Genomic DNA, 21,118 nt, shown 5'->3' on the forward strand with positions numbered 1-21,118 from the left:
TACCTTGTTGAGCTTGCCCAGTGAAGATATGAGATCCGCCCATTCACTTGAGGACTCGAAATTTCTTAAAGCCTTTTCTATCACCGAAGAGTAAGTTCTGTATCTGTAATCATTCAAGAGTTCCTGCTCTTCTGGATCCATCTTACATTCTCACAGTGGAGAAGTATCTAAAAGTGAATCAAGAAAGAAATGAGGGAGTTACTCAAGGACACAGAGCATTCCCGGCCCAGAGCTACAGTGGACACGTGTCCACAAAACAACCGTGCACAAACGCACTCAGCAACGCAACTCAAATATTTAGCAAGGCTCCTGGGCCAGGCACTGTGGTAGACAAAAGACAAATAGTTCCGGTCCTCTTGGATTCTGAGGGAGACAAATGCACGGAGCAGAAAAGAAGCAAAAATGCCAGGATTCCTCTTAACTGACAAAATTAATTCTAGGAGTGAAACTTACAAAGCCGCTCACTAAATATTGTTGCCCGCTGGTAATTCTGAATGCAGGTGGCCCTTCCTACCGTAGGGCATTTATAAAAGCTAAGGAAAAGCAGGTCAATGCTATTAACCAGAGCAACCTCTTTAGTGATCCAATCCTTTACAACTGGGCTATGAGGATTGGAAATATTCTAGAAGAAAATCTGATAGGGGAAAAAAAAAGTTTAAAAAATGAGGATGTAAGAGTGCACTGTTTGAAATCAGTGTTGCCAGAAATCCACCAGGTGCCTGTTTAGCTACTAAGCTCCAATCACCCACCAATCCCCCCACCCAGCCGCTGCCCTGACAGCTCCACGCCTCCATGTGTAGAGCCTGGACATGGGGTGGTGACACCAGGGCCCAAGCAATCACCATTTTATTCTTCTTGACCTTGTATATTCTTTGACGGATTCTTTTATTTTTTTCCTGTGGCTAGATGCATTCATTATGTATGAACCACTGCAGCTATTATAAAGCCTGAGACCAATACGGTCTCATCCTGGCTCCAACAACAACCATTTCCTCTTTTTGTCTCCAAGGTGACAGAAGGAAACAAAGAACAGCACGGAATGCTGCACTCATTTGACTTCATGAAAATATCCATCATTTATACGTGACAATGGACGCAATACGAGTGCATGCTTATGTCAAGTTTTGTTTTTATTCTTTCATTAACAAAAAAAATCTGTAGGTCAATCTATCAGTTTATTCAAACAAATTACAACTTTGAGAAATATTCCACAAGATATGGAAATGTTCAATGGTTCCCTTGATCTGGCACCAAGTTCCATACTTTGGCATTTTCTCAAAAGGGACGCCTTAGGGTTCTGATTTGCCCTCCTTCTTTAGTCTTCATCTGATGAAGATCTACTTAAAGCGTGGCAGGCACCTACCCTAAAATTCCTTGTCCCCTTTTCCATACTAAGGGAACCCAAATTTTGCTCAGGATAGTGCTAACAGCTCTAGGCAATGAGGGGTCAGTAGAAGCTGGTGGTGGGGCCTCCAGGAAAGACGTTTGAAAGGAGGTAGACTCCTCTGGCCCGGGCCTCTTGCCCTTTACTCCTGCCCCTCCTTCTGCCTGGAACAAAGGTTTGATGTTGGAGGTGAAGCCATGTGTGGCAAGCAAGAGGCAAAAGCCATCCTGGGTGTACGACTTTTGTGGGTAAGTAGAAAGACACAGCAGCTGAAGCCAGAGACGACTTTAAGAAGGCACCACGTCAACCCTGGACTCGATGTTTTCTGCACAGAAGAGCTGATCTAAGCCACCGTTCAATCAAGTTTTCTGCTACTCACAACCAAACACAATCCTGATATATGAGGCTAGTATTTCACTAGTACACAGTCTGAAAAGACAGTAAAATATAGAGCAATGTGATACCGTTAAACACACTGAGAATGCTGTAGTTAGCTAACCAAGTTGCGTGTCCTCAGGCAAAATGGCAAGTATCATAGAGGAAAGAAACTGAACTGTAGGTACAACATGTTCTTTAAACCTGAATCTTTCATTTATTGGTGAATTTCTGAGAATCCCATGGTATCCGCTACTTCACTTTCTGGTCATTCTGCGCCCATTCCGATATTCCCAAGGCCACCACAACTTCCAAGTTTCCAACGTCAGTGGACTTTTTACCTCTCAGCAGTACTGTGCAGCAGACCATTCCCTCCTTCCCAAAACAGCCTCCTTTCAGCCCACACCCTCCTCTGGCCCCACCAGCCCTGTGCTGGTTTCCACCTCTCCACTGTTCCTTCTCCTCTGCTGGCTAATCCTCCTCTATCCTATTGCCAAATATTGCCATTCCCTGGCACCAAGTTTTGTTCTCTTTCTATCCTCGGTCATCTCCCCATTCCTACAACTTACAAATACCATCTTCATGCTAATGACCCTGGATTTATAATGCCTGCCCAAACCTTCCCCTCTGAGGTCCAGATTCATGCAAATACCTACTTGACTCATCTGCCCAGATCTGCCATAGGTGTCTCAAACTTAGTGCATCCCAAACATCCATCAACAAAATATGGTCTAGCCATACAATGAACAAAGTACTGATATATACGACAGTAAGGGTGAACCTGAGAAATACATAACATAGCGGAAGAAGCCACACAAAAGGCCACATATTGTATGATTCCATTCATATTACATGTCCAGAACCTGTGAATCTGTAGAGATGGCCAGTAGATTAGTGGTCGTCTAGGGAAGGGAGTAGCAACAAGGAGGAACTGCAAATGGGCATAGGAATCTTCCGGGGGTAATGGAAACGTGCTAAAATTGAATTACGGCGATGGTTGCACAACTCTGTAAATTTACTAAAAATCACTGAATTGTACACTGAAATCAATGTATAGACTTATGGTCTATAAATTACACCTTGAGAGGGTGCCTGGGGGGCTCAGTCGGTTAAGCGTCTACCTTCGGCTTGAGTCATGATCTCAGGGTCCTGGGATGAAGCCCCATGTCGGGCTCCCTGCTCAGTGGGGAGTCAGCTTCTCCTCTCCCTCTGACCCTCCCCCCACTCCGGCTCATGCTCGCTCCCTCTCCCTAATGAGTAAATAACATCTTTTTAAAAAAAACTGCACCTCAGTAAAGTTGTTTTTTAAAAATCCCTATACTCTTGATTCTACCCGCTCAGTGCTCCTTCTCCAGTCTTCCTTTCCTCAGGAAGTGGCCCGCCCCACCATTCATGGGACCTTTGACATCATCCTGGACTCTTCCTTCTTCTTTTTTTTTTTTTTAAAGATTTTATTTATTTATTTGACACAGAGAGAGAGAGAGAGAGAGAGAGAGAGAGAGAGAGATAGCCAGCTAGAGAGGGAACACAAGCAGGGGGAGTGGGAGGGGAGAAGCAGGCTTCCCGCCGAGCAGGGAGCCCGATGCGGGGCTCGATTGCAGGACCCTGGGATCATGACCTGAGCTGAAGGCAGATGCTTAACGACTGAGCCACCCCGGTGCCCCGCTCTTCCTTCTCTTCACCTGCCTTACTCACCCAAGTCCCGCTTCTTGTTCTTCCAAAATATCTGTGGACTCGATTGCTCTCCATCTCCTCCGCACCACTGCGCAAGCCACCTTTCCCCTATAAGCCTGCAGACACTTCCTGATGGTTCTCCTTCACTCTCACCCCTCTCCAATGGTTTTCACATAGCAGTCCAAGAATCCTCTTAAAACATAAATTACAGCACATCCCCACCATGTTTAAACTCTTCCCATTAAGCTTATAATAATCCAAACTTCCCCACCCCACGGCCTACAAGGGCCTCTCTCTTCAAGGCACTCTGCTTATTCTAAACTGACTCTGCCTATCACAGAGCCTTTGCACATGCTGTGGCTCTCTGCAAAAATATACTGTACTTTGTATATGAACGTACACAATAAGACTGCCCACTGATTCTTGCGAAGGCCTCTTTTTCTGAAATACTAGCCTTTACATTTTTTTTTTTTTAAGATTTATTTTTAGAGAGAGATAGAGCGTGCAAGCAGGGGGAGGGACAGAGCAAGGAGAGAATCCTCGAGCAGACTCTGCACTGAGAGCAGAGCCCAATGTGCAGCTCCATCCCAGGACCCTGAGATCATCACCTGAGCCAAAATCAAGAGTCAGTCGCTTAACCAACTGAGCCACCCAGGTGCCCTTTGCCTTCACACTTTTTAAAAATATTAAAGGACGGCAATGAGAGATGGTAGTTTATTTTCCCAAGTAAGATGTTAGTACATCCAAATAGTCAATAACTTTTTTTTTTCCCCAGGAAATTTACAGGTTTGAAATGTAGCATCTCAACCACTGCAAAACTCCATGCATAGTCTTCACCATATTGTGTCTAAGCACTGGGCAAAGAAACATGGAAAAAAAAAAACAGGGTTCCACTTCCATAGTTCATAACATAATACAAGAGGAAATACCTAAACACATAATTTCCATTTAAGGTGGCACACACAGTGACAGAAGGTGTCCTGAGTTAACACTGGCACAAGGAAAAGACAGAGGAAGCCCAACTACCAGCAGAGGAGTGCTCAGAGTCAAAATGTGGGTGGCTAGTTAGTAGGAAGAGAGCCTTGGGGTGCCAGGGTGGCTCAGTCCATGGAGCGTGTGCTTTGGCTCAGGTCATGATCCCCGGGTCCTGGGATGGAGTCCCACATGGGACTCCCAGCTCAGCGGGTCTCCCTCTCCCTCTGCTGCTCTCTTGCTCACTCTCTCTAATAAATAAATAAATCTTAAAAAAACAAAAAACAAGGGAGAGCCTTCATCTGCGATAGTTTGTAATTAGGAGCTGGGGTGGCAAAAAGGCACCACTGCTCATGGCAAAGGCAGGTGTTGGCCAGGTAGAGCAGGTAACTGGAGCAGTTCGATGTTATGGTTGGCTACACGAAGAAAGTACTATTCCGTGTAACTAAAAGCACAGATGAGAAGTTTAGAAATAGTCATTCAAGTAAGCTCCTTTATTTCAAAATATGGGGCATTCAAGACTATGCTACTAGGCAAGTCTGGGTGGGCTTGGTAAATCCATCATTATGCATGCATTTATCTTATGCAACACACAAGAATCCTATGACATGGGTATTATCTTGAGGCTGCTCAAGAGGAGTATATTGGGAATCAGGCCCCCGGAAAATTGCCCAGGGCCCTCAACAACCAACCGGCAAAGATAGGAATCCAGCTCAGGTTAGCACAATGGCACAGAGCCTTTATTTACTATATTATGCTACAGGTAAAATTAACAGTTCAGCCCCTAAATAGCTCTTCTGACAATGATCTTGCAACCTATCCTGAATACCTTTTCTGTGAGAGACTCAGCTCAGTAAAACTGGTAAGAGTTCCGTAGCCTACTAACAATTACATACACAAAGAAGTAATCATATAAACAAGTATATCTGACCAGATGTATCCGCCTTAAAGCTGAGTATGTCATTAAGAAATTTCTCATCCTATCCATTCTAAATTTCTTAGAAAAACAAGTTTAGGCGAAAAATCAACTGCCAGATCAGAAGGAAGTCAACTGTAAAGATGTTTACACGAAGGAACATGTGAATTAGATGAAAAGAGTGAAAAATCACAAACAGCCACCCTCTCACGAGCAAGAACATTAGATAATGACTCTTAGTCGACAGCACAGAAACATTCTTCTGCCATTGGTTTAATCAACTCTGGGGCACATTATTTTGAATTTGGTCTTTCAGAGTGGTAATTAAATTGCAGTGGAAAAAATTTTAAGACTAACGGGAGCAGGCTCTGTGGGGGGAGGGGAAGGCCTCCATCGCCCTACCAAAAAATCCTACAAAGGTTTCTCCAAATACAGAGCGACCGTCCCAGGTTAGGGAAACACCTGCGGGTAACAGTCTCCATCAGCAGCCGCCCTACGAGTTGCTAAAGGTCCATCCACCCGGCAGCTGGCGGCGATCCTGCAAGACTCCCGGACCGGGCGGGGAGAGCGCGCGCGCTGCGGCTCCCATCCCTTCTCCAGGGGACAGTCTGGGAGACTCTAAGATCTTCCCTTAACAGAAAAGCCCTCATTTTACAGAGGTTTCGGTCCCTAGTCCTCCGCCGGGACCAGGACCGCACCGCAAACAAAGGCACGGCTTTCCGTCGTCCGCCGGCCGAGGGGAGGGGAGGGCGGGCGGTGACCCACCTGACCTCCACCTGCCCGACGGGAGGCCGCGCGGGGCCGGCGAGGGCTTGGCCGCCCTTCCTTTGCCGCGGGGGGCCGGGGAGCCTGAGGGACCCCGCCCTGCCCCCGGGCTGCCCCTCGGGGGTCCCGGGCCGGGGCCCACGCCCACGCGCGGCCTCGCCGGGGCCGTCCCCGCACTGCAGCAGTGCACGCCGCGGGCCCGGGCCGCGGTCGGGGAGCCCCCCTCGCCCCGGGACCGCCCCCACAGCGCCGCTCGTACCCTGCGCACCCTGGGGAGGACGCCCGCGCCGCCTCGTCGCTCCCGGGCCCGCGAGAGGAGACGCCCCGGCTGCTCGGGCTTCGCCCAGCGGCCGAGGGCGCGGGGCTGGCTTACCGGCGGCGGCAGCGTCCCTTGTCGGCGGGCGCGCCCACGTGCGGCGCGGAGGAACTGGCCGGGCTGTGGCAGGTAGAGCGAGCGGCCCCTGCAGCTCAGCCCGGAGCCGAGACTAGGGATGAACAGCCGCGCCCGAGCCCGAGCGGCAGCGGCCCCAGCCGGCGGGGCGGGATCGTGAGGAGGGCCCTCGTTAAAGGGGGCGGGGCCGGGCCGGATGGGGCGGGTCCAGGGCGGGCCCTCAGCGCGCGGGGCGGGGCAGGGGCGGGACCAAGGGAGAGCCCTCAGTGCGGGTGCAGAACCCGGAGGCGGGCCTTTGACCCGGGGGGCGGGATCAGGAGGCGGTACCTCAGCGCGCGGGGGGCGGGTCCTGGACGTCGGCTCTGGGGCGTGGGGCTCTAATCCCTAGTCCCCCACAGCCTCCGGGCGGTGGGCGTCGCTCTCAGCGGCCGCAACTAACTGCCGCCCTCGCAGCGGGGCTGCTCCGAGGAAGGCCTGCGGAGGTGGGCGGGGTGGCTCCGACTACCACCTGGGGCTCCCCCAGCACACCCAAACGGAAGGGGACAGCGGTCAGTTGATCACCGTGCTCCAGGAGGGGCTTTGCAGTACGGACGAGAACCGTGGGGCCCAAGAAGAGTGGGGCCGATGGCACATGGCTCACCCCATCCTTTCCGCTGGGACCACACCCAAACCCTCGGGGAGGAGGTGAAATGAATCCTTCCAAACGCGCTCGGGCCGCGGGAAGCCCCGGGGACCTGGTTAAGGCGCCCCCGCCCCCAGAGGCCGCACCTTTCTGGACCTTGGCGTCAGAGGCGAGGGAATTAATTCGTGGAGTGAGTTTCATTGTGTGGGTTCTGGCTCAGAAGGAGACCTCAGTCAACTCGAAAGCGCATTAATATTTCCAGATAAACTCTAACCCCTTCCTGTCATCCTCAGGAGCCTCCGGACCTGCACAGTTCAGACCCACCCAACCTGGCCTGACAGCACCTTGAAGGACTGGAGTCAGGCGGAGTTCGCCTGTGCATCCTGATTGCACCAGCTGGGGCTCCCAGCCAACCAAAGCTGCTGGCACCTGTTGATTGAAGTGGTAATTTCTGCACAGGCCTCTGACCATTTAACCCTTGACAGTCCCTTAAGGAATTTTCAGATCTAGTCTGGGGCTCCTAAAAGCTAGGCCTCCCTGAAAGAGTTAGGAGGTGGGAGTGGGAGGCCCACGAACATTTTGAAATTGTACAGAACATTTTGTGTATATGTTTTTGGAAAAAGGTATATAGTTTGTGTCAGATTCCCAAGGGGATCTATCGCGGGCCCCCAAATCACCAAGAATATTTTCATCATTTGGGAGGCGGGACCCCCTTCCCAGGCTTCTGATTCTGATTCCATCTGCATTTGGCATATACCAAGTGCACCAGATGTAAATCCTCTAATGGTCAATTTTAGGAGTGGTCTTAAAGTTAGAAGCAGAGGAAAGCTAAAGGATGAAGCATTTAGTGGGAAAAAATTAATTTCATGAAACTGATTTCCTGATGAAGAGATGAGAAACTCCATTTTTATAAAAACAGTTGCCAAAGAGGTGAGGTGGGGTTTTTTTGCTTTTGTTTTGGGTTCCTCAAATCCTAGCCACACTCCACACTGCATTTAACTAATAATGAAAGAACTGCTTATACTCCCCACTGAAAGGGAGAACCAGTCTATTCATGTCAAAACCACCATGTATAACTTTGTCCTAATACATTAAAATAAAATACATGCCTTGTATTTGTCACCAGTCTCTAAAGAACTCCAGGTGTGTGGAAAGTTAATTTAAATTAATTTTGACAGATTCAAGTATCATAAACCCTTAAAAGAACCACTACACTTATAATCAGGATTGACAGCATTAAGATTTGAAAGTTTATTCCTAAACGAAATCTGTTTCTGTGGGTCAAGTTGTCACACTTAAAAGTCTACTTAGCTGTGTTTATCTGTTTAAGACATATAAATAGAGCCTGTTACTCACATAATAATATGCTAATCAGAGCATTTCAGATTTAATCTGAACCAGAACTTTAATCCTTGCCCCTTCTGATAATAAAGAAGGGGTTATAAATAAGTTGTGACTACATTCTCTGGCTCAGGCTGGCCCACCTGTTAGAGAGATTGGCCAGGTAAACACATTCTGAGTTTCCATGTGCAAATCCTGGTGATCCTCTAACCCTGTCTTTTCTGTAAACTAGATTCTCCACCACCCCATCTGGACAAAGTCCTGTGTAGTTCTGTATTTGATGCTGTGCCCACTTTGTGGTTGATTTGTAGTAACAAGTAAACCTTTGTCAGGATCATCATTATCACCCGTCATTATCATACTACATTGTTCAGGATCTTGGTCTGTCATACTCTTTAGTGAAGTTCACTAGGTGAGGGAGAAGCCCAAAGGCCAGGCCTAAAGCTGATACCGTTTGTGGGTTTAACACGCATGTGTCAGCCTAGAAAAGTGTATCACGGAGAAGCTGGTTCGGACAGGATCACCGGCTCCATTTGGTGTCTCAAAAACACACAGAATGGGATAATCCACTTAAAATATGCCACATTTAAACCATGTTTCATTTACCTATTTTATGGAAAAGTTCACACAGAGGCTAAATGGGGGATCTAATAACCAGATGGCTTATAAATCACTTAGATTCGATGTATCATCTCCCCTAATTTTTACACCAAGGGAGTTGTCCTGGTCTCTAGACTTGTAATAGTGAAGCTGGGCATGCCAAGCACTAGGCACCAAGAAAAACCAAGGAATTGGGGCGCCTGGGTGGCTCAGTTGTTAAGCATCTGCCTTCGGCTCAGGTCATGATCTCAGGGTCCTGGGATCGAGCCCCACATCAGGCTCCTGCTCAGCGGGAAGCCTGCTTCTCCCTCTCCCACCCCCCTGCTCGTGTTCCCTCTCTCGCTGTCTCTCTCTGTATTAAATAAATAAAATCTTTTAAAAAAAAAAAAAAGAAAAAAAAAGAAAAACCAAGGAATTGCAATCGTGGTTTTTCACCTGGATACGATCCTGGCTCTTGGCTCTTGGCTCTTAACTATGGGATCTTGGACAAGTTAATCAACTTCTCCAAGCCTTTTTCCTTATTTGAAAAATGATATTAATACCTATCTCAAAGGACAGCTGTAAGAAATACATAAAACAACATAGGGAAAATATTAAGTATGACATATGGCCTGGTATGCCATGGTTCTCAATTCATGATTTTTTTTTCTTTTTTTTCCTTCTGATTCTAAACCTAATTATTTTTTTTCACTACAACACACCGTGAAACATTTTCATGCACATGTATTAGAGTCCATTCAGTTGCAAGCAATAACATAATTCAAACTAGCTTAAGGAATAGGAACATTTCTTTTAAGGATTCAGAGGTATGTTGGAGCAGCTCTTCGAATCTGGGATCTCAGGAATAGTCTGAGGCCAGGTAAGGGATGCCACGGTGGGAGGTGGGACAGTTTCTCTTGGGGCCACTCTGTGTGTCTCTTGAGAATTGGTTGCTTCTTTTTCTGGCTATACTTGGTTCCCTCTGCTCCGTAGACCATGTGGAGCGGGGCGGGGCCACCCACAGTAATAGCTCTGGGCTTTCCCTGATCCAGTCGAGCTAGTCCTCCTCCTTAGAAGACAGGCCTACAGCTGGAACAGTAAACAGAGGCTAGCAGGACAAAGTCACCTTGTGGCTGTGGCAGCTGCAAACATGGGAAGAAGCAGTGGGCGGAGGGTGTTGGGCAGACCATCCCATAAGGGTCCCCTATGACCTTTCCATAAACATGAGACATGCTGTTCTGATCAGCAGTTTACAATTAATGGTCTTCTAAGCGGGTACACACTGATCCAAAAATGTCAAGATGATGCTTGGCTAGAGACAAAAAAGGGAGAAGAAATAAAAGGAACTGGCCTGTTTACTTGTGCATTTCCTGTCTGTGACTCCATTAGGCAGAACCTGAAAATACTCCGAAGTCCTGGTGCTACTGCTCATCATTGGCAGGGTTCGGGGGGCTGGCTGCAGACGGAGACCAGAGTATGAAAGATATCAAGGAAACATATCGAAAACCATTAAAATGTTTTTAGAGCCAGACAAGAAGTCATTAAGATGTCTTGGGAGCTATGGTCCTAGACAAATACAAGAGCAAGCTGGATTTGATCAGGCAACGTAGAGATGGCTAAAGGAAGTGAGATGCAGTTTGGGTGGGATTCAGACGTCCCTCTACCCAAAGTGGATGAGGAAGTGAGGTGTGGGTTGTCAGAGCTAAATGACACTTTGCCATGCTGCCATCATTAAGTTGGAGAGTCCAGAAGCACTTTGCATGCTGTGATATACAAATTAACAGGATTACCTGCATAGTCCTAGTTCCCCCAAATAAATGAAACGTTGAGCATTTCCATACTCTACTGCTTCTCAAAAGGAAAATGGTGTTTTGTTTTTTTTTTTTAAAGATTTTATTTATTTGACAGAAAGAGACACAGCAAGAGAGGGAACACAAGCAGGGGGAGTGGGAGAGGGAGAAGCAGGCTCTCTGCTGAGCAGAGCCTGATGCAGGGCTCGATCCAAGGACCCCGGGATCATGACCTGAGCTGAAGGTAGACGCTTAACGACTGAGCCACCCAGGCGTCCCAAAAGGAAAATGGTATTATTCCTTATTTCTGCAATGCCATCGTCAGGTGATACGATGTGACCTTTGTGGTCATAATCAAGTGACAACATTGCTGTATCTCATGATGAACAGCCCATCATAAACTTGGTAAATTTGTGTTTTCATTCCTTTGTAGTTTGTCCATTGTGCACCTGTTGTATTTCTGTTGTTTGGCTAGCCATTCCTTCTGAGGTCTTGACTCCCTAGCAAATGTTCTTCACAAGTGTACTTCTCTTTCGTAAGATTCTTTAGTTTCCAAGTCCTTTTTCTACAGGGTATAACCAGAACCCAGGAGGCCGATTACAAAACCAATCCCATTGCTTATTGTCAGAGACTATAAAAGGGGCTCAGGGAGGCATCTGAAGGGTCACCTTGGGCTGTAGCTCTGAGGGGAGCAGGAATAGGTCCGGGAGAAGGTATCTGCAAGTGTCAGAGCAAAGAGATGGTCTGGACAAAGTTGCCCATGCAGGAACAATTTGAAAGAAGGGGCATGGCAACTTTGCAAACCTTCTGGGAACACAGATTACAAAACCCAAGTGAAAACCCCAGTGTGGAAGAAATCATACCCCGTTGAAAAAAAGGACATTCTCCCTGAGTCTTTCAAGCCATACTACTTCATAAGAACCAATGAAAATGTGCTCAAATGTAATGAAACAGAATGTGATACAAAGTAGGATTGCAGAACTATGGAAACAGGATAAATCACGTCCTTACAGAGTTAACAACCTAGAATCAGCAAGGGATGGCTGGAACATGGCTGGAACCTGCTCCGTAGCCCGAGAGCTCTTGCTAGACCAGTGGTTCTTAAACTGCTGTCCCAGCACCAGCAGCACCTGGGGACTTGTCAGAAATGCACATGCTGGGGCCCCAACTCTGGGCAATGTTTTAACATACCCTCCAGGTAATCCTGATGCCCTTGGACACTGCAGAACCATTGCACCAGGTTCTTCGCCCTTTCAGGCTAGAGTTTGGACATAGCAAAATCGCTCAGCCTGATTCTAGAACAAGACACTTTCTCCCAGGGAGATTCTTTTTTTTTTTTTTTTAAAGATTTTATTTATTTATTTGAGAGAGAGAGAATGAGAGAGAGAGAGCATGAGAGTGGGGAGGGTCAGAGGGAGAAGCAGACTCCCTGCCGAGCAGGGAGCCCGATGCGGGACTCGATCCAGGGACTCCAGGATCATGACCTGAGCCGAAGGCAGTCGCTTAACCAACTGAGCCACCCAGGCGCCCTCTCCCAGGGAGATTCTAATCGACATTCCCCAAGGACGGAAACAGAAGCCGACTACAGCAAAAGAATTCATTCATTCATTCCACAAACATTTATTAAGCATTAAGCACCAAGGCAGACATTCACCAGTTTTGGACGACTTTGTCATGGACGAGCTGGCCATGAGGCTCGGTAGCATCTGGAGACAGCAGGGCCAAGTAGACAGGGGTCTCGGCTCCCTCCTCCACAGTCCTGGGGCCATGAGCCCCACCCATGTCCGTCTTCACCCACCCTGGGCAGCATGCGTTCAGCAGAATCCTGTCAGCTTTTCTCTTCTCATCCAGACGCCGGGCCAAGATTCTTGATAAGACCGTGACCCCCAGCTTGGACACCCCATAAGCTGAGTTGGGCCAGCCTTCCTTCTCGTGCACTTCATTGTTTGTATCCTCCACGAACTTCTTCATGAGGTCCACCAGGTCCTCCTCCGTGAGCATCTCACATCGGAACTTCTTCTGTAGATCTGCGCTGCAATTTTCAAGAGCTTTTGAACCCTCTAAACTACTGATATTCACCACCCTGCCTGAAACAGAAATAGTAAAAACACAGAAGCATGTCACAAATAAACAATGGTTGGTTGACTCTACCTAACATGCGATTCGATTCATACTGCAGGCTTAACTGCTGATTTTTAAAAAATGACTCTAGAAGGCACCAGTGGGTTTTAACATTATGTTGTGCTCTCCTCCCCCAAAGGGAAGAATGCATTCCCATCAGCAACAGGGGCTAAAAGCAGTGATTATTCATTAGGTGAGCAGGAGGTAGGTCTGGAGTGGAATCACCAGGTGCTTTTATAAAACCATCCCCTTGCACCCATGAACACTCCAGGTGCCTGTGAACTTACTCTCCTAGAGACAGCACCCTCACCCTGAGGATTAAAGCTCTTTCTTGGCTTGCACAATTTCCTAGGGCCACGGGCAGCCACCTCTTTAACTCCGAGTACCAAAAATCAGGGTCAAGCAATGCCGTGTCTATCCTTAATGATGGCTACTTTCACACATGGAGTGGGTTGATTCTCCATCTCAGTTTTGATTTTCATCACTTTTTTAGCCCATAGCTAAAAAGTAAATATAATGTAATTAATGAGTTAATATTCATATTAACAATAATTCACAGCTACTAAAGAGACCGTTTTGTCTATAAAAAAATACGCAGGCCCAAAACTATAAGACAATTTGAAGTATTGATGGAAGTCCCCAAACCAGTAAATGTGTGAATTTATACAGTTCATCCAACATCAAAAACCACCACATTTGGGGGTTCTTTTCTTACATATTATCCTGAATCCACTTCCTGTGCATCCAATAGGATAATCGTTTTTTGTTTTGTTTTAAGTAGGCTCCATGCCTACTTATGGAGCATGGAGCCCAACATGGGGCTTGATTGAACTCACAACCCTGAGATCAAGACCAAGACCTGAGCTGAAATCAAGAGTCGGACACTTAACCAACTGAGCGACCCAGGTGCACCAGGATAATTGGATTTTATTGCATTTTTTGAGTGGCATTCATTCACCATGGAGATGGGGTGGGAGCTGGGGGTGGGGGTGGGGAGGGTGTTGCACATTCTACTAGATATCCTTGTGGACCAACCCCACACAGAGATGCCCTCACTTTGTCTTGAACACGAGCACCTCACTTATCTCCAGGTACCCAAGACTCTTCAGTAATTTTCTCCCTCTCTTGTAATGCATATTTCTTTCTTTCTCAACCTTTAACTGTGAGAAATTTGAAACCTATAGAGAAGTTTGCAAGAAAAGTTCAATCAACACCCATACACCTTTCCCTTAAGTTCCTCAATTATTAACATTTTGCCACATTTGCTTTCTCTTTCTCTTAATTGCAGACAAATATAAAACTTTGCCCTAAACACGTTAGTATATATATGGTAACAAGGGTATTATCTTACATAACCACAAGAGTGCTCACACTCAAGCCCTTTATCATGGTACAAAACTATTACCTAAAGTGCAGTTCACATTCAAAGGACTCCAATTATCTCAATAATCTTCCTTTATAGGTCTGTTTTCATCCAGGCTCCCATGTGGGATCATGGATTACATTTAGTGGTCTTGTCTCTTTAGTCTATTTTTTTTTTTTTAAAGATTTTATTTATTTGTCAGAGAGAGAGAGCACAAGCAGGGGGAGTGGCAGGCAGAGGGAGAAGCAGGCTCCCCGCTGAGCAGGGAGCCCAATGCTGGACTCGATTCTGGAACCCAGGGATCATGACCTGAGGCGAAGGCAGACACTCAACCAACTGAGCCACCCAGGCGTCCCTATTTTTTTTTTAAGATTTATTTATTTATTTTTAGAGAAGGGGGTGGGGGGGGAGGGGAAGAGGGAAGGGGAGAGAGAATCCCAAGCAGTCTCCATGCTAAGCAGGGAGCCCGATGTGGGGCTTGATCCCATGACCCTGAGATCAGGACCTGAGCTGAAACCAAGAGACAGACATTTAACTGACTGAGCCACCCAGGCGCCCCTCTCTTTAGTCTATTTTAATCTAGAATAGTTAACAATGATCTTTTTGAAGACTCTAGGCCATTATTTTGTATTATTTGTCCCAACTTGGATTAGCATGATTTTTAAAAAAGATTTTATTTCTCAGAGAGAGAGCGCACAAGCAGGGGGAGTGGGAGGCAGAGGGAGAAGCAGGCTCCCTGCTGGGCAGGGAGCCCGACGTGGGACTCGATCCCAGGATCCTGGGATCATGACCTGAGCCGGAGGCAGAGGCTTAACCAACTGAGCCACCCAGACATCCCAGGTATGATTGTCTTATAATTAGATTCACTTCAATAGTTTGGCCAGACTACTACTACTTTGCTGATATTGTGTTCTTCATTACTTTCTAAACGTCTTTGTTCTTGGGGCGCCTGGGTGGCTCAGTCGTTAAGCGTCTGCCTTCGGCTCAGGTCATGATCCCAGGGTCCTGGGATCGAGCCCCGCATCGGGCTCCCTGCTCAGCGGGAAGCCTGCTTCTCCCTCTCCCACTCCCCCTGCTTGTGTTCCCTCTCTCGCTGTGTCTCTGTTGAATAAATAAATAAAATCTTAAAAATAAATAAATAAAAGAAAATAAATGGCTTTGTTCTTGATCACCTGGCTGCTAGCAGGAATTAAATTCAAAAGGGAAAGGAGGAAAGAAAAACGAATTACAGGAGCTGCTCTGTGCCTTTGGTGAAAATTAAAAACTTCTAAGAGTAAGAGGTGTCCTCTTTGATCTCAGGGGACACCTCTGGGAGAAAGGCCAAGGGGTGACCGTCTCAACAGCTGGATGCGTCCAATCATCCCTGAGAAGGGCTGCACCCACACCACCCACACCTCCCTTTGCTGAGGTCCTGGGGGGCCCAGGGTCCAGAAACAAGCCCTACCACATTCTTAGAAATAGTGTGCAAGTAGCTCCGCCTAGTGGGCAAACATTTGATTAACCTATTCACTCGATTTTTTTTTTTTTTTTTTTTTAAGATTTTATTTATTTATTTGAGAGAGAGAAACACAGCGAGAGCAGGAACACAAGCAGGGGCAGAGGGAGACGGAGAAGCAGGCTTCCCGCTGAGCAGGGAGCCTGATGCGGGGCTCGAACCCAGGACCCTGGGATCATGACCTGAGCCGAAAGCAGATGCTTAACGACTGAGCCACCCAGGCGCCCCTATTCACTCGATCTTAAATGAATAAGCAAGAGGGTAACTTTCTTTAAAGAGATAATGTAACACTAAATAAAATGTGGCTTTTAAGTCAGTTTTGCTTGGGGAGAAAGTGATTCCCTACAAATCAAGAGGCAATAATCCTCAGCTTTTTACCCTCCAGGTCAATGTGAGTTTTACTGAAAAATCACAAATATTCTGTGTGTTGTAAACCAGATTCCACTTTGGGAATTACTGTTACAGAGAACTGGTTAAAGCCAGTGATTCACCTGCTCTGGGTTGTTGCCTGAGCCCCACCCTCCCCAAAGCCACCTTTTATCTTTCAAAATGGCTTGGTTTGTAATCATTTGGCGTTATGATCCTTCCCTTCACTGGAACTAATTATCCTGATTTGATTGAGGGGTGAAGTCAGGAAACCTGAACACTGTTTTCAGCTCTGTGTTCACATCGTTGGGTCTCAATTTCCTTCTCTGTAAGATGAAGACCTAGGAATGTAAGGTTTCTTTAATACCTTGCAGCTTTCAAATTCTAGGCTTCTAAAGCCCACAGACAGAGGACTTCCGGATACTTGGTAAAAGGCACCCTTGCAATGGAAGACTATGCAGCTGTAAAAAATAAGCTTTCTGTCCTAATCTAGAAAGAGTCCCAGATATAGTAAGTGAAGAAAGCAAAGTGGCAAACTTTATACTTAATGTTCCCTTTGTGTAAAAAAGGGAGCAAAAGAAATATGCGTTTAGATTTGGATTAAAAAACTCCATCCTGAGGGCATGCCTGGGTGGCTCAGTCGGTTAAGTGTCCAACTCTTGATCTCATGTCAGGTCTTTATCTCAGGATGGTGAGTTCAAGCCCCGTGTTGGGTTCCATGCTGGGCATGGAGCCTAGTTAGAACAGAATAAAACAAACCTCCATCGCCTTGGCCCTGGGCACTCACCAACTCCGTGCACCCAGACCCAAGGCTTTCTTCAGCCAGTACATGCAACTCTGCCTGTGGGCTTTCTGTGAGCTAATCCCACTAGGAAAGGATAAAGGGAATTGCCTGTAGAGGCTGGGGATAGGAACTGGGCAAGCGGGGGGCAGGAGTCCGGGTGCAACTCTCACCATGCATCTTTTTAGATTTTAATCTAAAAAATTTTTTTTGTTTGCACTAGAGATCATCTTTATTCAAAATGTTAAATTGAGAAAAGCACATTTTTATTATGCAGTTATTTTAATTAAAAATGCATGCATACCAGGAAAAGGAATGCAATTCTAGACACTGCTCCTTCTAGTTTGACTGGTTGAAATTTGGAAGCTTTTTAATGTATTATTTGTTTCAGGTGTACAGGTTTGTGATTCATCAGTCATATAACACCCAGTGCTCATTACAACACATCTCTCTCCAATGTCCATCAACCAGTTACCCCATCCCTCCCACCCCCCTCCACTCCAGCAACCCTCAGTTTGTTTCCTATGATTAAGAGTCTCTTACAGTTTGTCTCCCTCTCTGGTTTCATCTTGTTTCATTTTTTCCTCTCTTCCCCTATGATCCTCTGCCTTGTTTCTTAAATTCCACATATCAGTGAGATCATATGATAAATGTCTGAGAAAAGCACATTTCTAATAAGAACCACAGCTGCCTTTCTGGGGAAAAGAGTCCTCAGGGAAGGGAGTCTTCTCCGTCCCCCTCCTTCCCAGTACAGTTGTATGATTCTTCATCAGTGACAGTCTTCTCCATTAGACTCAGTGCTCTGTGGTCAGAGACTGTCCCTGTCCACTGTGCTTACCACTGTGTCCCCAGCAGCTGGGTTATGGTAGGCCCTCCAGTATTTGTGGAAAAATAAAAGTTATTTATTGAATACTTGGGAGTGCGGGTAAGATACTCCCTAATAAAGAAAAATTTCTTTGGGAGGTTCTGCAACAGCTTGAAGACAGGAACATGGGGAAAGTTATAAAAATGCTAAAACAGATCCTTCCCTCAGGCCCCCAAACGAGCTGCGTGTGGCCCCACTACCCTGGGGAGCTGAGAAGGACCCACTGAGATTGCTCAGAGGCAAGAGGCCTTTGGGGACTTGTAACACCTTATCATTCTAGGGTTGAGTTCATAACATGGGACCGAAGGGCATTGCCATGTACCATACATGTATCTTTTAAAGCTAAGATGTGCAGGTGAGGAGCCAGCTCTTGTGAGAAAATAGTGCAGTTTTCTGTCCCCTCCCCCCCCCCCCCCCCCCCGAGAAATGGCATCCCTAGGTCACTCCTGAAGGACAGCCCCATGGCCCACTTCCTGCTGAGGGATGCACCCTGACAATCCACATGGCTGGACTTACCATGAGGTTTTATTATCGGCAGTAATTCGATGCAGACATTTCTTGTGGCAAAAAAGTTTGTCTTCAGTGTTATCTCAGCTTGAATGTCAAAGGGCGTTGGATCATCAGCTTCCGAAAAGAGAAGGAAACAAAGTCACGCATTTCCCCCTGAAATTATATGACAAAGCGCATCTTATCTCTACTCAAAGGAAAAACAAGCTAACTTTTTTAAACCCCTAGGTCGGTGGTTCTCAAAACTTCAAGCGTGTATCTGAATCACGGGCAGGGCCTGTTAAAACACAGCGTTCCGGGCTCCGCCCCCAGAGTTTGGGATGGAGAAGGTCTGGGGTGGGGCTCCAGAATTTGCATTTCGAACGCGTTCCCAGGTGGACGCTGCAGCGACTGGTCTGGCCCCACTTTGAGAAATCCCGGCTTTCACGGCTGCTCCTCAATCTTGAACGGATTTGGGACGCAGCTGGGGATTCTGTTAAAACGCAAATTCTGATTCAGCAGGTGTTGCGTGAGGCCTGAGCTGCAGGTGCTGCTGGTCCCCCGCCCACACTGTTGAGGGGGCGGGGGCTTCCAGCCGACTCGTGTTCCAGAAAGCGGAGTATCTATCAGTCAGTCGTCAATCAGCCGCTGAGGACTGCTCCCGCGGGTGCCGGCCGCTTCCCACCCGCGCTGCCAGAAAGCCCGCAGGCTGATTTGGAGGTGCGGATGCACAGCGACGGTGAGGGGTCAAGGCCGGGGCGGGAATCGATCAGAGCCTCACACTAGTTTTTATTCTGTTCTGCCTCTTGGGTTTCTGTTCCCCATTAGGTTGGTAAATGAGGCTGGCTTGATTATTCTTTCTACCCCCGGCACAAGGTAGCTCAATTAACTTTCTCAATAGAGCAACAGAGAAAGTAATCTCCTTGACTTTTTTTTCCCCCTCCAAAGATGCTACCTCAAATCACAGTTAAATGTATGTTTGATGACAAACAACAAATTCCCGGGGGGAGGGAGCAAGGCTCGCTTCCTTTCCGCCTGAGCCTATCAAAGCTCTCCATTAAACGAAATCTCAGGCCCACTAATATGCAAAGTGCGCGCTGATCGCGTCTCAGCGATTCATTTCCTGTCCCGAGCAGATGCCTCTGGGCATCTATGAATGCACCCTTTCAAGGAAAGCGAAAGCCCAAAGTGAGCTCGGAGACCCTTGGCAGAGAAAATGTTTTTTGCATTGGACAGAAAGCTGATGAGCTTAGCGGGGCGTGGCCCCCCTCCCCGGAGGCCGATTTTCTGGCAAACCGCAGCGGCTGACGGCTCCGGGAGGGCCCTAGGCTGCGTCCCGCCCGCCCTGCGCTGAGCGAACCGCTCTGGCGACTCCGTGGAAAGCGAGAATCCACCGCGCGAGGCCAGTGCTGAGCGCGTCCCGAGGAGCCGGCGCTGCGCTCCGCGATCACTCGAGTGGACGAGCGGCGGGTGCCTGCGGCTCTCTGCCCCGAACCCTTGGCGCGCCCAGCGACCCACCCCCGACCTACGCTTGAAGGCGATGCCCGCGTTGTTGACCAACACGTTGAGGCCCCCGTACTCCTTGCGCAGGAAGTCGCGCACGGCGCGGATGCTCTGCAGGTCGTCGATGTCCAGCAGGTGGAAGCGGGGACTCAGGCCCTCGGCCTGGAGCTGCTGCACGGCCGCGCGGCCCCGCGCCTCGTCCCGCGCCGTGAGCACCACGTCCCCGGAGAACTGCCGGCACAGGTCGCGCGCGATGGCGAAGCCGATGCCCTTGTTGGCCCCGGTCACCAGCGCCACGCGGCTGCAGGACGACATGGCCGGGGGAGGCACTTGGCGCGTGGAGAGCGGACCGGGCTGTGGGCCACCGGGGAGCGCGCTGCAGAGGCGTAGACACGGAGGAGCCACAGAGAACTGAGTTCTGGGATCCAGTGCTGCGACTTCTAGAGAACGAGGCCCCAGCCCTCGGTCCCTCCCCTGCGAGGAGTGGCCGTCAGTTCCCCGAGGTTTCGTAACGGCCCACTCCCGGGCCCGCCCCTTCCCCCGGCGCTGCGCCCTCTGGATCCCGCCCCTGAGTCAAGCGGTGGTCTGCGGGGTGGAGCGGTTGTAGTTTTCCCAAAGCCAAAGCAAATGGTGATGGGTCGATGGGGTCTAGAGATGCATGGCAGCTGGATTGAAGAAACTATTTTAGGAAAACCCCTAAAGGAGAAAAAAAGGGCTGAGTAATTTTCTTGGGCGTGCGCCCACCATCCACGGCAAAATGAAAATGTTTACCTTTTCCTCAAATGCGATGAAAGTATTTAGACACGGTAACTGCTTCTCAGGACATAGATTCCCCCTTTTTGCTTAAACTCAAGAAAGGCAATGAGAAAAAAGGCCCTATGAGTAGATTCACAGGTGTGGGCAGGGTTCTTTGTGTGTGATTCCCAGTGCGCCCCCAAGTGGGAGGGAGTGTTAATGAAGCTCTTGTGTGCCAAGCCTCTTACTGGAATGTCGTTATTAATCCTTACATAACTCGTGTGGGTGCTAAGTGTCTGCATTTTAGGTTTGTCCAAAGAGGATGGATATCGATATATATATATATTTTTCCTCCCAGTGAAACCTGTGCACCCACGAAGTTCAAATGAAAATGAATCCCCAGGTGTGTCGAGGTCTGCACAGGCAATTAGAACTGCCCCCCCCCCCCCCCGCTTTAGTGTAATCTGAAGATGTTTGATTAGTGACACTTAGATTTATGGAGAGCTGCGACCTCATTGTGACTCAGCTTTTCCCAAGCAGAGCTGGCTAAGCTGCTTGTGTCTGTCACCTTGACTCCATCCTTCTCCATCAAAT

At 48.1% G+C, this 21,118-nt stretch overlaps 2 protein-coding genes and 1 long non-coding RNA gene across 9 annotated transcripts in view; 1 reads left to right on the forward strand and 2 right to left on the reverse strand.

The window, feature by feature from the left end:
* The window catches only part of DOP1B (DOP1 leucine zipper like protein B), a 107,087-nt gene extending 100,438 nt beyond the window's left edge, over positions 1–6,649 (reverse strand). For 6 of the 7 annotated variants that reach the window (XR_013448990.1, XR_013449008.1, XM_078075104.1 and 3 more), the window contains exons 1-2: positions 6,460–6,649; positions 4–167 (exon numbers count right to left, since the gene is read on the reverse strand). Coding sequence is in view for 5 of the 7 variants with exons in the window: in XM_078075104.1 (XP_077931230.1) it covers positions 4–141 (138 nt within the window). In the remaining 2 variants the exon portion in view is untranslated. The other variant, XM_036075281.2, reaches the window with a different exon arrangement.
* A 163-nt stretch (positions 6,650–6,812) lies between these two features.
* Positions 6,813–8,221, forward strand: LOC118524871 (uncharacterized). Its single transcript, XR_004911866.2, has 2 exons — positions 6,813–7,289; positions 7,393–8,221. It is a non-coding gene; the product is annotated as an uncharacterized LOC118524871 (long non-coding RNA).
* Positions 8,222–12,405: 4,184 nt separating this feature from the next.
* Positions 12,406–20,515, reverse strand: LOC118524870 (carbonyl reductase [NADPH] 3). Its single transcript, XM_036075283.2, has 3 exons — positions 19,816–20,515; positions 18,317–18,424; positions 12,406–12,896 (listed from the first exon to the last, which is right to left on the reverse strand). Exons 1-3 carry the CDS (start codon positions 20,102–20,104, stop codon positions 12,460–12,462), a joined length of 834 nt encoding a protein of 277 aa, XP_035931176.1. The 5' UTR covers positions 20,105–20,515; the 3' UTR covers positions 12,406–12,459.
* Positions 20,516–21,118: the final 603 nt, after the last annotated feature.

This window comes from Halichoerus grypus, chromosome 1, assembly GCF_964656455.1.
Source record: "Halichoerus grypus chromosome 1, mHalGry1.hap1.1, whole genome shotgun sequence".
NCBI lineage: Eukaryota > Metazoa > Chordata > Mammalia > Carnivora > Phocidae > Halichoerus > Halichoerus grypus.

Coding starts and splice junctions, on each gene's coding strand:
- LOC118524870 (XM_036075283.2), bottom strand. CDS start 20,104: ATGTCGTCCTGCAGCCGCGTGGCGCTGGTGACCGGGGCCAACAAGGGC. Junction 18,425..19,815: donor CGCGGGCATCGCCTTCAAGC/GTAGGTCGGGGG, acceptor TCTTTTCGGAAG/CTGATGATCCAACGCCCTTT. Junction 12,897..18,316: donor GCCGATAATAAAACCTCATG/GTAAGTCCAGCC, acceptor TTTCTGTTTCAG/GCAGGGTGGTGAATATCAGT.